Source organism: Halyomorpha halys, unplaced genomic scaffold (genome assembly GCF_000696795.3).
Source record: "Halyomorpha halys isolate HHAL.00 unplaced genomic scaffold, Hhal_1.1 Scaffold343.1, whole genome shotgun sequence".
In the NCBI taxonomy this organism is placed as follows: Eukaryota; Metazoa; Arthropoda; class Insecta; order Hemiptera; family Pentatomidae; genus Halyomorpha; species Halyomorpha halys.
In genome coordinates this window covers 1,423,291-1,438,066 of record NW_027109758.1, presented here as the reverse complement: position 1 = coordinate 1,438,066, position 14,776 = coordinate 1,423,291, and the positions used below count along the sequence as shown (strand labels likewise).

The following is a 14,776-nucleotide window of genomic DNA, read 5'->3' as shown; positions in this document are numbered from 1 at the left end:
TATCTTTGCAAATAGTTCGGGGTATCTTTTGCACGAGACTACATCCCTCATTATCAACTGTTAAAATAACGATCAAACTGTTACAATAGCCATGTAAAGCCAAACAGAGCGGATCTGGTAACAAATAAATAAATAAAAAATAGTAGTTATTCTAAATATTTTTTAGAAAATGCGTTTTATACTTTTAAAGAAAAATACTGCTATATCATTATGAAATAACTGAGTTAATATTAGCACAGTCGGAAGAATTTAGTTTGAGATAAGTAAAATAAATACGGCACTAGTTGACCGTGTAACATTGTCTGCAGCGGCCAAGATGAAAGCATCCGACTACTTTCGAGGGATCACCGTCGAACCATCTATTTTCCTCAATGCTTTGGCCCTTGCCTTTTCTACTCTCACGGTTCAAAACCTTCTAGTGCAAAAGACATGTTATCCTGACGTCCAACCTCCGATCGCCCTTCTATGTAATGACTCTGATAAGGTTGGAGCAGCTACAGGTGATTTGAAAGTGTCTATCATAACCAATGAAATGCTTTACATATTATGTTTCTCCCCCTCCGATATCCTATGTACATTTTATAACGATGAAAACTACCCATTTGTAAATGATTTTATACTATCAATGTTTATATACTATAAATGTTTACATCTAAAAGTGGGAATCCCTATTTTCGGTCGGATTGCTTATTATTTTATTATATACTAATAGACGATATATACACAGATCTGTGGCAGATCCAGAGGGATTTTTAAATGGGAAAGTGAATTTTAATTGTTGGCATAATTTTATATTGTAGTCAAACAGCAAACTAATAGCAGGACTAACGCGGTGCATTTTTTAGATTTTTTTTTCTATTGCTAAATTAAAACCTAAAAAGTTTGGATTCCAATCCCACATGACAGGAAAAGTTGGACTCCAGTCTTTATTGGCTGCAGAATACTGCAGACTTACAAAGTTAAGTCAAATATATTTTCTTATAAAATATTTTTTCTACACTCACTAAAGTTAATTTCTGGATTTGCTCCAGACATTTGTCCAATCTTACTATTCCGAAACTTCATTTGAGAACTACTAGTATTTTTACAGTAATATTTATCCCAAAGAGCTTGCATAAAGGTCGCTAATTTCAATTGCATTCAAATTTGAATTTTGTCGGTGGCATACTCATTTAAGAAATAAGACATAAATTTAGATGAGTCGATATAAAGAGATAAATTATATTAATACCAATTACCGACTCAATAAATTCTTTTTGAGAAACAAGTTAGATCGTAATACTACTGCTTGCAGAGTAGAAATGATTTAGGAATTAACGGTTTTTATTGTATATTTTGCATTCTTCTTATGGTTCCTTAGCTGAGTTCTTAGTTAATATTGTGCACATGATAATCTAATTTACGATTGCTGTGGAATAGTTTATTACAAACGACCGAACGTTTTCAACATTCAAATCGGACGATTTTTGATATAAAAAATTAAGGAAAATTATGAAAAGATTTTGACTTCCAATTTTTTTTAAGACTTCAACAAGTCATAATAGAATAGTGGCATTTAATACTGTGATACGGTGATTGCTAATTATTTAATTTTTTTTGTTGAAAGTTGATTTAAAAAGTATTGATTAATCGTATATATTATAATTTAATGAATATATCTTAGTTCCCACAACTCACTTAACCCAAATCGAAAGAATTGAAAATCGGACGAACAAAAAAAAAACTTTCAGAATTGAAGTTGCGATAAGAATCTGCCATCATAATTTGAGTTTCTAGCCATGGAAACTATAGTGATTCTTACTAAATAAAGGAATCAATTATGAAGATGGGTTCTTATGGAGACTTGAATTCTGAAACGATTTCGTTCACAGTTAAAATAATGAAAGTGGAGAAAATTCAAAGATAGACCACGTGACATTGTTATAACCTAATAAAAATCAAATTAAAATTGTATCAAACATGTATCGGCTGTGTATTATACACTTCGCTTAAGTAAATGTTTTCCAACATTTTTTTCAAGCTGTATTTATAAAAAATTCTAGTAATTGAAAAAGTCAAGCTATCGTTTATACTGTGTAAGAAGAGTTACATGTATTTTCTTTTTAATGATATAGTATCAATTTATAAAATCATATATTAAATTCAAGGGAGCGGAGTAGCTCAGTAAGTAAGTGTTACCAACTCACTCTTGGCTGTTGCAGATAATTAATTATTTATTCTGTTATAGCAGTAATGATTCAATCCTGTAACTATGGATTCGACAGTCCCCTTGGGGTACGCCCAGTCTCTATAAAGTGGGTACCCTTGATTGCGAGAAAAACCGGGTGGTTGAGCGTGATCATGGGCTAATGCTCAACCGTTGTTGAAGTACTAACTTACAAAGTACTAAACCCCTGACCTTTTGTGGGTTTTAGTAATGGTTATTTGTTTAGTTTTTTGTATTAAATTTAGATAAATTTATGAAGATTTTCAAGAGGTAAATGTTCAATTTCATTAGCATTCTCATTCTCAAAAATTGGATTATATTACAGTAGTAAATTAAATTTGACCAATGTTTTGGTATTTGAGAATATTTGCAAAAATAAGTAATTTCTTTAAAACGGAAATATGAATGTAATTGTATATCTGCATTAGTAATGTAAGCTGATTTTCTTATGGTTGCAGATATAGTGTTTGCCAGAAGCACTCTTAGGTCAGTGTTGTCCGCGATAGCAGTCCCTCTTTTGGGCTCTTGGAGGGACGCTACTGGGAAAAACAGATTACTTACGTATCTGGCATTGATCTCTGAAATGGTCGTTGCCTTTATGTACCTTTTAACTGCATGGAGTTGGTCAATATCGCCTTGGATAGCAAGTCTGATCGATGCTATACTGGGAGGCATATGTGGAGAAAATATCTTACATTTAACAGCAACTTGTGTCATTACTGAAAATTCAAAACCAGAAGATAGAACATTGAGGTAATTTCGATAATAAGATAATATGTAAGACTATGTTATAAAATAATGAATTCATTATTGAAATGAATGGTATGTTTTAAATTAACTGTAAAATTATATTTTATCTTTAATTTTGTTAAATTTATCTATTGATATTTATAATAGCATAATATAAATACACAAAAAGTAAATGTGATGTAAGTTATGCTACAATGGAATGATAAGTATTGTAGAAAAACTACCTATTTAAGAACTGTCCAGAGGGTGGAAGCGATTCTGTATCGGGTGAAAGAATACCTAGAAAGGAATAAGTTATCTCAAGAAATACAAAAATATTTAAGTGACCAGCTAAGGGAGCTGGCCAATATAGTAGTTGGATTGGAGGCCCAATGGGAGATGATCCCCATAATAGCAGATGACCCGAGAAATAGCAGTAGCGGTGAAGTAATTCGAGAGGCCATATAAACGAATGAACTTCACCATATTATTGGTAAAAAGGTATCGCAGCTTGTTGCTCCTATGGTAGCTGAGGCTATTGGGGACGCCATAGGAGCGGTATATGACGAGAGAAAACAAGGATGGGTGTCCCCGACCCTGAAAAGAGTAACAGGAATAATAAGGGACCTGGAAGGAAAAGTCAAAGTTGAAGAAGCCCGCGTTCTCTTAGAACAAAGGGCTAAATTAAGAGCTAAAGATAGAGAAAATCAGAAAAAGGACAAAGTGGGCCGCGAGGGGCGGGCTAACTACTACGTGGTTGCTTGAGATGCACATGGCCATGAGACTTGCCCTCATGACCATGTCCGCGAAGGACGTCAGCGGAGGATGGTGGAGCTTGACCATCAGAGACTATTTGGACCCCTTGTTCTGCCTTCGATGTCAAGATAATGAACACCCAGCTAAGTCCTGCATGAAGGAGGTGTCCTGGAAAGTAGAAGGATAAACGGGGGTCCTTGTGCTGTAGGAACTGTAAGGCGAGTAGCATAGCGGGGAAAGATCTCCAACACTGTGCGGGTAGTAGGGAGTGCCCGCTACATTTCGAGATGATGTTAAAGCAGGCGAAGAAGACCCGGCACGCGTAGGCTGCATATCCTGCAGGTCAAGATGGGTCGAAGACGAGTGTTCGCAGGCGAATTAAGATCTCTCGTTCGGAGTGTTGTCATCTTGGTGGTTCAAGAGCTATGCTGTCGGAACAATGTGGTCACAGGTTTTGGTATAATGTCGAGGGTGGTCGCGCTGGGCAGTAGTGAGAGGAGGCCTAGAGCAGCGGTAGTGGTAGTGAATTCCGCTCTTGATGTAATGGAACTGAAGCAATTCACTACAGCAGACCAGGCGGCATGCAATATCAGATTGGGCAGAGTTGCATTCGCCCTGGTTTCAGCATACATACCACTTCGACAGGCCAATGTAAATATTAATGGTGTGGAAGTTATCGCACTTAAGTATAGAAGTGTGATAGTCTGTTCCGATATCAATTCGTGGAGCACCGCCTGTGGTTCTGTCCACACAGATGCCAGAGATAGACTGCTAGAGGAATGCGTGACGAGGTGTCAACTTGTCGTTATGAACGAGCCCTCTGGTCCCTCATTTGTTGAAGCGAGGGGGCAGAGTTGGATAGATGTGACACTCGCTACGGCTCCCATAGCGAAGCGTATTGTGGACTGGAATCTACGGTCAATTACGACCTCCGACCACCGGGTAGTGGTCTTCAGTGTGGTGGAGGAGGAAGGCGGTGCCCTCCTAGCAGTTGAAAGAGGCTAGGGACGATCCGTCCCAGGATAGCGCAGAAGATAGCATGGTAAGACGCACGACGGTATACTCTCCAGGCACCGTTAGGATTTATGGGACCTTCGACTTTCCTTGGACCGACATTGGATTGGAAAGGTTCCAGGACTCGATGGCATAGATGCTGCATGAATAGTGCCCCTTATATTGAGGAATACATGTTGGAGATATTCAACGAGTGTTTAGATAAGGGGTACTTTCCCAGGAAGTGGAGGGTTGCAGACTTAAGACTAAGGCCTACTGACCTATATGCCTCCTTCCAGTAGCCAGCTCTGGTACACATCAATCAACACAACAAATCATGGAACACATGATTGTGAAAAGCTTAAGACCAATCCTAACGGCAGCAAGCCACCCACAGCAATTCGGCTCAACTTGTGGTAGGGGAACAATGGATGGGTTGCTGAGAGTAAGTAGGGACATAGAAGGGAGGGTGGAGAAATATCCCGTATTGAAACTGTTTGACATATCCTCCGCTTTCGATAGTGTTTGGTGGCCTCGTATGCTTCAGCGATTGCAAGAGCTCAACACTCCTAGTATCTTATACTCCCCAGTAGCTTTGGGAAGAACATCGACCTCCGGTGCCCTATGTGTGGAGTCCCTGCAACTGCAGAGCATGTAGTGTTGGATTGCACCGCCATGGAAGGATATCGTGCTAGGTTGTTAAGAAAAACCGGGATATTTGCCCTCGCTCTGTCAGACTTCCATCGTCTGTTGGAGGAGGAGAATTATCCCTTCTTCAGGGAGTTCATCTACGGGTGGAAAGAGGTGGTCGGCCCGTCGCACTTTACGTTAGGAAGGGCTCAACCACACTGAATCGGCGAGCAACCAATACAAAAAGATTAAGGTGAAGAAGCAGATGTAGACTGAGACCAGGAGGGCTGGACCGGCTACGTGCTGAAGGATGCACCCGGACGGATGCAGGTGGATAAGGTGCAGCCCCATCTAAAAGGCGCTCACCCGAACGCTGGGCAGCAACATGATTGACCTTAATAAATAAATATTTTTTGATAATTATAAAATCAGTAAAAGAAATAAAATTGATAATTATTGGTAGCAGTGGCATGCGTAATACTAGCGCACTACTCCACTGCTGCCGGACCCCGTATGTCAGAAATGGTGATTAAAAAAAAAAGATCAGGGACTGGTTCCTTTGAAGTTGGACCCTAAAGATTCGAAGGGGAAAAAAGCTTTATTTATCTGGGTTCATTGGCCAACTCTGGAAACGAAATATCCGAGAGATCAGCAGAAGGATAGCGACGGTTAGACGATGTTACTCCGGGCTTGCTGGGCAATTTAGAAGTGAATTACTTTTTAATAGGACCAAGATTATCCTTTATACGATCCCGATCCACCCTGTTTTAACCTACGGCTCAGAAACCTAGTCCTCTACAAAAACTGATGAGAATAAACTTCTCATCTTTGAATGATGAAAATCTGCGGCAATTATTACAATAACTGATGAAGGCTTTTAGCGGTTTCTTCAGGAGGAGGTCCAGTCACGTTAGCGGGGCGTATTGTCACTTAGTGTAAAGTATGTATGATACTTTGTTGTAATTGTCTTTGATTAATCATAGGTCAAAGTAAAACTGTTCAAAACTATCTTTGTGGCTCTCACAGCTGTTTTGAACAATTCATTATTTTACCAGTTTATTACAAGCTGCGAAAAGTTTTAGCTATCGTGCTATAAAGTGTTAATTTTATACACATAAATTACTTACTCATTTTTTCACTTTTTTGAGCATATACAGGAAACTAAGGAATTTAGAAAGTATCAGAATACTGATATAGTCTACTTTATTAAAATTGACATTATCAAATTAAACCGATGAAATTGTAGTATAAATCTGCAGTATTAGTTGATATCCTCAATAATCCCTGTAATTATTCTGAATAAGTCACATGAAACTGTAGTATAAAGATGCAGTATTAGTTGATGTCCTCAATAATCCTTGTAATTATTCTGAATATTTTACACTTAAAAATGAATTATTTTATAACTTTGTCATTAAAATTAAGTTGTATGTAAATATTTGTTCAAGGATTCAGCTAAACGTCGTAGCAACACTACTTGGAGCCGGAATAGGTGCAGCTGTGAATGGTTTCATTTTGACTCCGATGGGTTACCAATGGTTCTTTTTTCTAATTATTCTTCTCAATCTGATTGCTCTAATATTTGCTATAATATTCGTCAAGGACCCAAAGCGAGACATGACAATAAAATCGAAATGCATATTTTTTGAAAAGTTAAATTATGTATTTCAGGCAAGACCAAACAATTCTGTTATCTGGACAATGCTTATTTGTGCATCTTTAGCGGGGACTTTTCAATCAGGTAACTAACTATAAGTTAACATTCAAAATATGAAATTCACATATCAATATCTAGTATAATCAATAAATCCCATGAACAGGTTGATTACTTTATTAGGATGCACTGTTACAACGCCAACGGTTGTGCAATGAGGTGATTTGGTCGAAATCATGCCCGACCGTCAGATTTTTCATCAATTATGGGTTATTGCTTTATGTGGCTGGGGATCCCGGAGGTCTCCCGAACGCACAGGGTTGACTCTCTGCAACAGTAACAGTAATAATTGTCTACGACAGCCGAATTCGAACCCGGGTCCTTGGGGTTAGTAGAACAGTGCCATATCACATGCATACGCACACACACACACAAATTAAATATAAAGAGAGAACAAAGTAATAATTAAAAAGGTAAAAATATTCCTTCAACTGTATACCTTCTTCCACTAAATTAAATCAGAATTTTTGAAGTCAGAGCTTACTCCTATGCTCCTACTCTTACTACCTAGCTCCTAGAACGAATTAAGGACCGAATTGGGAACTATTTTTAAGATTGGCATAGCCAAGTTAATAGTTTGTAACTAATTAAAATTAATCAGTGCTTTCATTCCACATAGCCATTTGGAATGAAAGCACTGATTAATTACTAGCCTGATAATTACTAGCCAGTAATGCTGAGGCGCTATCTCCTGAGCATTACTGGCTAGACAGTTGTTTGTGGATCTCCGTGTAAATCCGTTTTATTTTACAGAAGAATATTTATGTTCTGTGTAGGGTTATTAATTAAAATCGATTAAAGGATAATAAATTTCACTTAATAAATTAAAATATTTGTAAAACATAATAAAACTACTTCAACTTATTTTTGTCTTGGCCGCGAACATATAGAGTGGTGCTTCCATAGCTTTTATTTTTTTACTCCCTCTCTGATCATTTCTGAAATAAGTGAGGGGCGTTATCCTATAGGAAACGAACGTATTCTAACCAGAATGGGAGGGTCAAGTTTTTATCCCGTGGGGCTACCACGAAAAAAAATTCAACCTCGACTAGACGAACAGCCTTACGTACATTGCCTGTCCGGCACTACAACTGTAACAGTTCATCATTCAATGATCGGTTCCTTAAAGTCGACAACTAATGTTGATGTAAATACCTAGCGTGGGCCAATAAAGTAATATATGTTAAAAAAGGTACTAAATAGGTTACGCAGAACGCAATGAACACAGAGTAGAACGTGTTGAACACAGAGTAGAACGTGTTGAAACGGAGTAGAGCGTGTTGAATTCTCAGTGGTTTTCAGAGTTAATTGCAAGAATTATATAAGGGGGACAGTAAGAGTTGTCCAATTAATAGTGTAAAGAACTTCAAAATGTTCTATAGCCTGTAAAACTCAATTCATTTCGGCCATTTTTTGATTTCTACTACAGTCCTCTCAAATATGTTTTTGAATTCTTAAAATACCTGTTTTTTAGAAAAGGAAAATAAAAAAATAATACGATTGCACAATTAGCTTATTGTTTCAAGGCTCTGTTCATAAATCAGTGGGTTGGATTCGTGAATATAAAAAACAATTCACGTTTCTAGGAAAGAATATCAAAATAATATAAGATAGAATTTTATCTCTATCTATAGATATATACTCTCTGTACATATGCATTCATTTTATTGGTGTATAAGCATTTTATTGACTGTTTACGTCGTTTTTTACTCCACAGTGAAACATGTGAACATGGAATTGGTTCTAAAATTCTCTATAACTGGAATGAGTTGAGCTCTATAATTAGTTTTAACTTTACTATTTTTCTGATGAGATATTCTTTATATATTTAGACAAAAAAAGTTTTTTTTTGTTGTTTTTTTTAACAAAGCTTAAAATAAGACAAATTACTTGCTATTCAAGTATTTGACACAGTTGACTTCGTAATTCTACTTTTTCTAATTTGATCCGTATTTCACATAACTCTTTTCTCCAGAAATATAATAGATTTATATCATTTCCAGCTGAAAATAATCTGCTTCTATATTACCTCCAGCAAGGCTTTCAATTTACAATGATAGAAACGGGACTATTTGGATCATACAAACTTTCCATCTGTGTCTTGGGTAAATAATGTAACTAATGTACACTATTTGAATTGTACTTAACTCTATTTGTTTTAATTTTTTTTTCAATTTTAGGTGCAGTTATTATGACTCCAGTATTTATGAAAATCCTTAAATGGTCAGATTTCAAAATTGGTATCATATGCTCCTTTTTCACAGTTATCTCATCCTTGCTGATGATAGGAGTAAAAACAAGAGTTCAGTTATATTTATGTGAGTCGTTTCTACAATAATATTATGCTTAATTAGCATACACCATAAACAATTAGTTCTAAATTATTATAGTACGTTTTTATACTTCCAGTCGCTTTGCTTGATGTACTGAAAATGATACCGATGTCATTGCCAAAATCTATCATCAGTAAATGCGTTCCTAGCGATGAATTGGGTAAGTTAATCCACAGTCCTCTCAGTTACTATAAACACGTTTTTAAATGTGCACTAAGTAATGATGAACTCTAAATTCTTTACATAAAATTTTACCCACAAATTTAAAACTAACTTTCCAGTTCTACTCAAAACTCTGCTTAAGATACCTAGTATGAAGAACGACACCTTAACTCAAGGCCAGGTATTGATTCCTTTTTCATTGATGCTGGTACATAGCTTGTTATGAGTGTGTACGTATGTTAGGGAGGTTAATTTTAAAGAAAATTAGCTGAAATTGGAAGAATAAAATCTATTGAATAATTATAGGTAAAGAAAAGTATTTTCTGGTTTGACCGGTCAATATACTTGGAATTTGCATCTTGTGAATATTGCAGCTGGTGATGAGTTGAATCACCAATCACCAATGGGCACTTGAGGTCAGAAGTCAGATGGAGTCTTCATATAAAAAAATATAGAACTTATTCAGTGGCGGTTGATGATTTTATTTTATATTTAATGTTTGGCTTTCCCTCTTCACTTCCTTCCCTATCCAGGAAACAGCTATTGGTGGTTTACATAAAGATGATGTTATGAATTTTGAACGACAAGACTTAACCCAAGAGACTCTCTAATCTCTTGCTCTTTGTTGTTAACAGCTTTGTCATGGTAGCAAGCTACTTTGGGGGTATTTTAATGGGGCTAGTGTTTTCTTTATATTATGGATAGATTTTTAATGAAACCCAAGTTTGGCAACATTATTTTACGAACAGACCATCAGATTCCAACAGATAACAGCCACATTCGGACCCATTATAACTTGTTTAAGATAACTTACATGGACATCTCACTTATTGAAGTCTATGACACCATCTTTATGCTCTTTTACTGCTAACTAAGGGGATCTTGTTTAATTGTCGAGGAAGGAAGAGATGTAGATAATACCCAGTACTCTCTATTTTTACCCTATTCTTGGCCAGCAAATTCTCTTATAGTGATAGGTTTTAGTGACCTATCCGTTTGACAGATTTGAGTTTAAAAAAAAAAAACAGCTTTTTATCATTTTGAAATTATTACTTTTTCAATAATTCAGTTTATTATTTTTGGCTACGAATAATGAATACTTTAAGAACATTTTGAAAAAAAAAAAATTATTATAAAATAGATTTTATGCTAAAAATAAAGAAAGATAATTTATTTGTTTTTCTTGCTGTATCTGGGATTTATAAAGTTATGATAAGCATCAAATGAATTTTGTTCTAAACCATGGTATACTTACCCCACCCAAGGGTGTTAAGGAAGTGGTCTAAATATTTAAAATTTAAAAACAGATTATTGTTTCAGGTTCATTTCTTGGAGTTGGGTCCGTGCTGGGAATATTCTTACCATTCCTTGTAAATAATTTGTACAATAAAATATTTTCTGACACATCGTCAACACTGCCTGGAGCTTTTTTCATAATAAGTGCTTGTGGGAATTTCGTTGTGCTTATTTTATACAGGTAATTCAAATTAAATTATCACTACCATAATATGAAATAATGTTATAAATCTCTATAATCCCACAGAAGTCCTCGTAACTGCGTATTAAATCATGCTCAGTGTTATAAGTGTAAGCAGGTAGGTGGGAAAGTAATAGAGTCAGGATAAGGAAGAACGGAATAGAAAGGGCACCAGTTTTTGACGTTACCACAACAGTTGAGGAATTCAGTCTTTAAACCCTACGAAACCCGCGATACCTCGCGAAAAATCGCGTCGGACGTCGGTAAAGAGATTTCATAAAAAACATTTCTTCAAAATATCAGTTGACATTCTCCTTATGTCATCTGTAAGAACTATTCCAGTTGTTAGGTGACTTTTAAAGTTCCTATTAAATAGTAGTAGGTATTTTCCTATAAACTATTATTTTTCCTGAAATAGACATCTCTATATTAATCTGTGAATTGAAACCACATTATTTAGTTTAATGCCCTTCCCCTCACAGTAATCCAGTTTATAAATAATTGACAATTTATTTTTTTTTAATTCTAATTAAAAGAAATTTAAAAGCAAGACAGTGGTTATATCTTTTTAATTTTTTTTAACGAGTAAAGTTTGGACCTTTTATTTTAGTTGAAGAAACAACTGATACTCAAATCCGATGTAATAATAAATGTTAATGCCAATAAATAAATAGTATTTCTTTAGAATTGCCAGATGGTGGAAAAATACAATTATACAACCATGGCACGGTTTTTTCATGACTCCATGAATTTTCTTTCGTTGTACGGTGTGCTGCATAAAAAACTGTTTAATTTGTAAACATGAACAAGTAAATGCAATTATGCTCAGACTATAATATTTTAAGCTAATACAAGTGAGGTTGTGAAGCTCAAAATGATGATGATGATGAATCATTACGAAGAAGTCATTTCAACAAGCTGTGAACTTCAATTCAAACACCAACAACCAATTATTTTATGACATTTATGAAAATCTTATTCCTATTTTAGAATTTAATGTTTCATTTATGTTCATATTTTAAGTTGTTTTTGTTTATATACGAAATTACATTTCTTATATAAATAAATGATGTTATGTCCTATATTTCAGGAATAAATTAGTAATAAAGCTAAACCATCAAATTCCAAATTCATTTGTCGTTCCAAGTATTTTTACGAAATAAAACTTGTAGTCAGATACAATTAGTATTTCAATATACCAGAATAACCTAAACATTAGAAAATAAATATTAATATCGACAAAATATAAAACATAACAATATTACTATGTAAGCGAGATACCAGTATAAGAAACGAGAAAATGGGAGGTAGATTTAATTAAACCAGGGGTCCTTTTCCCGGCCAATTGTTTTTGAAAAGGTGGTTGTACCTATTAGGACAGTTCAGATAATGCACACAGGTGTTTGGGCCACTGGGATGAAAGTGCCTAGAGACAGGTGGGACACCCTAAATAAACTACTGATGTCGGTAAGGACCTAGAAGATAAAATATATTAGACGTCAAAAGGAAAGCCGACCCAGAGAAACAGGCAAATAAAACAGGCGCTCCAAAACAGAGTTAACCAAGGGTTGACAGAGAAAGATAAGTGAATGGAGAATAAACAAAACTCACGGGGATGTAAAAACTGTTCCGCCCCAGAATGGACCGTAACCAATGGGATGGCGAAAAAGAAAGGGGAGAGGGCCAAAGGGACAGACACAAGGAGAGAGATAGACTGGGGACACAGTCAGGAGGAGTCACAAGTCAGGTCGGAACACAGGCAGGGGTAGTCACAGGCCAGCCAAAAATTTGTATGTGTGGGACCACCACTCAATGAAAAAAGTCAACGCCCCAGACCGGATTCGAACCGGCACCACCAGCAATCTCAAATATAGTAAGGCTGACCCTAACCAACTGAGCTACGGGCGGCCCCTTTCAGTTTTTATTTTGAATGACAATCGAAATCAGAAATTAATTAAACTTCAATATGAAGATAAAAGATCCCAAGTCGTATTTCTCAATTCACAGCATAGTAATTAAACTCTCTTATAGATTATCATAGCTCAATTGTACATAGTTGTAAATACAACCAAATGCAAACCAGACTTCACTTTTTCATTTAGAATTCTTGCATTCCATCTCATAACTATAGCATAATAAATTGGTAAACACGATACAGTTGGAGAAGATATCTAATGATTAATTATATACAATTTCATCTAGCATACCATGGCAAGGGAGTCCATTGTATCTAGCATACCATAGCAAGGGAGTCCATTGTATCTAGCATACCATAGCAAGGGAGTTCATTGTATCTAGCATACCATAGCAAGGTAGTCCATTGTATCTCGTCCTTGGATTAAATATATTAAATACATTTCTAAGAATTTGAAGTCAGTTGCCATCAGGAACCGATAGAGATACATAATATAAATATAAATACAAAAATATAGATAGATAAATAAAATGCAGTCGTGGAACTCCCATTCAGCCTTAGAACAGTTTGATTAGCCACGACATAGTAATATATATAATATATATGGGTACTTTAATCTGATATAACACTTTTTTTTTTTAGCCTCAGTTCATGCTTGTTCAAGGATCCTTTAGCAAAGCTTGAAAAAACTGACAGCTTTATGGACGTTGGCAAATGGAAACGTTTCGATTCGGAAGATAAATACAGACGATTCTAATAGTTGTCAATGGAAAGAATAAAATGTATGAAGAGGACATTTTTAATTAAAAGAGAACAGATATTTTGAAACTCATTATAGTTGATAATCCTTTTGAAAAAATATATATATTTTTTTACTTCAATCTATATTTTTTTTTACCTACATGTACAAATGATTGTATCATAATTAGATGTTAATTTTTATTATTTATGTTCAAGCTAAAAGATGTAATTAAATTCTACATTGTCAACATATTTCTAGTTCTTTTTTAAAAAGACAATTATCTTCAACTATCCAAGGTACTAGAAAAATTATTCCACTCACTTTATCCTTATTACTAGGATTGAACGTATATTTTTAAAATACGATAACAGATCTAATTCTCCAAATTAATTTAATGAAACTAGAAGAAACAATAGAGGGTCTCGTGTGAAATCATTAGAGGAAAATCAATTTATGCCCTTAGAAAAATGTTCATGACAAATTTTATAATTGGATGCATGCTAAAAACATTGAGAAAGTTCTAAATGGTATTTATTTCCAAAAATGGTAATCCATCTAAAGTTTGTCTTTAAGCCTACTGACCAAGAACTATCTCAAGAAAATCCACATTCAATAGAAAAATATATTAACTGAACAGGTGCTAGTTTAGCAAGGATATAAACGATTGAAAAAAGTTAATAAACAGAAACAGTCTAATAAAAAAAATAGCGATGCTAACCTCTTGACATGAAAATATGGCAATATATTGATAGGACGCCTTCAAAAGACATGCTTTCTGGAACAATTACTTACATACACATTGGAACATTAATTCAGTCAAATCTATTATACATTATTACATCGAAAAAAATATATTTATGTTTAGTCTCTTATCCTAGAAGTTAAGTATAATGAAAAGACCCAAGGAGATCATATGTCTATGATAAAAGTATAATGTGGAATATACAAATAAGCAGAATTTACAAACAATTATGTGTTTTAAAACATTGAACAAGGAGAACTACCAATAATAAACACGTTCATTGTTTTTATTCGAATGGTGTTCAAGCCTGTCAGTATTAAAACGAAATAACTTTATTTTATTTAAATGTTTATCAACGATACTATTTAAATATTCAC

At 35.0% G+C, this 14,776-nt stretch overlaps 1 protein-coding gene across 1 annotated transcript; it reads left to right on the top strand.

Moving 5' to 3' along the window:
• The first annotated feature begins 284 nt into the window (after window positions 1-284).
• Window positions 285-13,796, top strand: LOC106681517 (lysosomal proton-coupled steroid conjugate and bile acid symporter SLC46A3). Its single transcript, XM_014421863.2, has 8 exons — window positions 285-500; window positions 2,665-2,959; window positions 6,763-7,055; window positions 9,032-9,133; window positions 9,209-9,346; window positions 9,438-9,521; window positions 10,844-11,000; window positions 13,558-13,796. The coding sequence occupies exons 1-8, from the start codon at window positions 317-319 to the stop codon at window positions 13,670-13,672; spliced, it is 1,368 nt and encodes a 455-aa protein (XP_014277349.1). The 5' UTR covers window positions 285-316; the 3' UTR covers window positions 13,673-13,796.
• The last annotated feature ends 980 nt before the right edge of the window (window positions 13,797-14,776 follow it).

Bases quoted from the DNA above. Each gene is read 5' to 3' on its own strand.
- LOC106681517 (XM_014421863.2), top strand. From the start codon at position 317: ATGAAAGCATCCGACTACTTTCGAGGGATCACCGTCGAACCATCTATT. The intron at 2,960-6,762 runs GTAATTTCGATA...TATTTGTTCAAG, and splicing joins CCAGAAGATAGAACATTGAG to GATTCAGCTAAACGTCGTAG. The intron at 9,134-9,208 runs GTAAATAATGTA...TTTCAATTTTAG, and splicing joins ACTTTCCATCTGTGTCTTGG to GTGCAGTTATTATGACTCCA.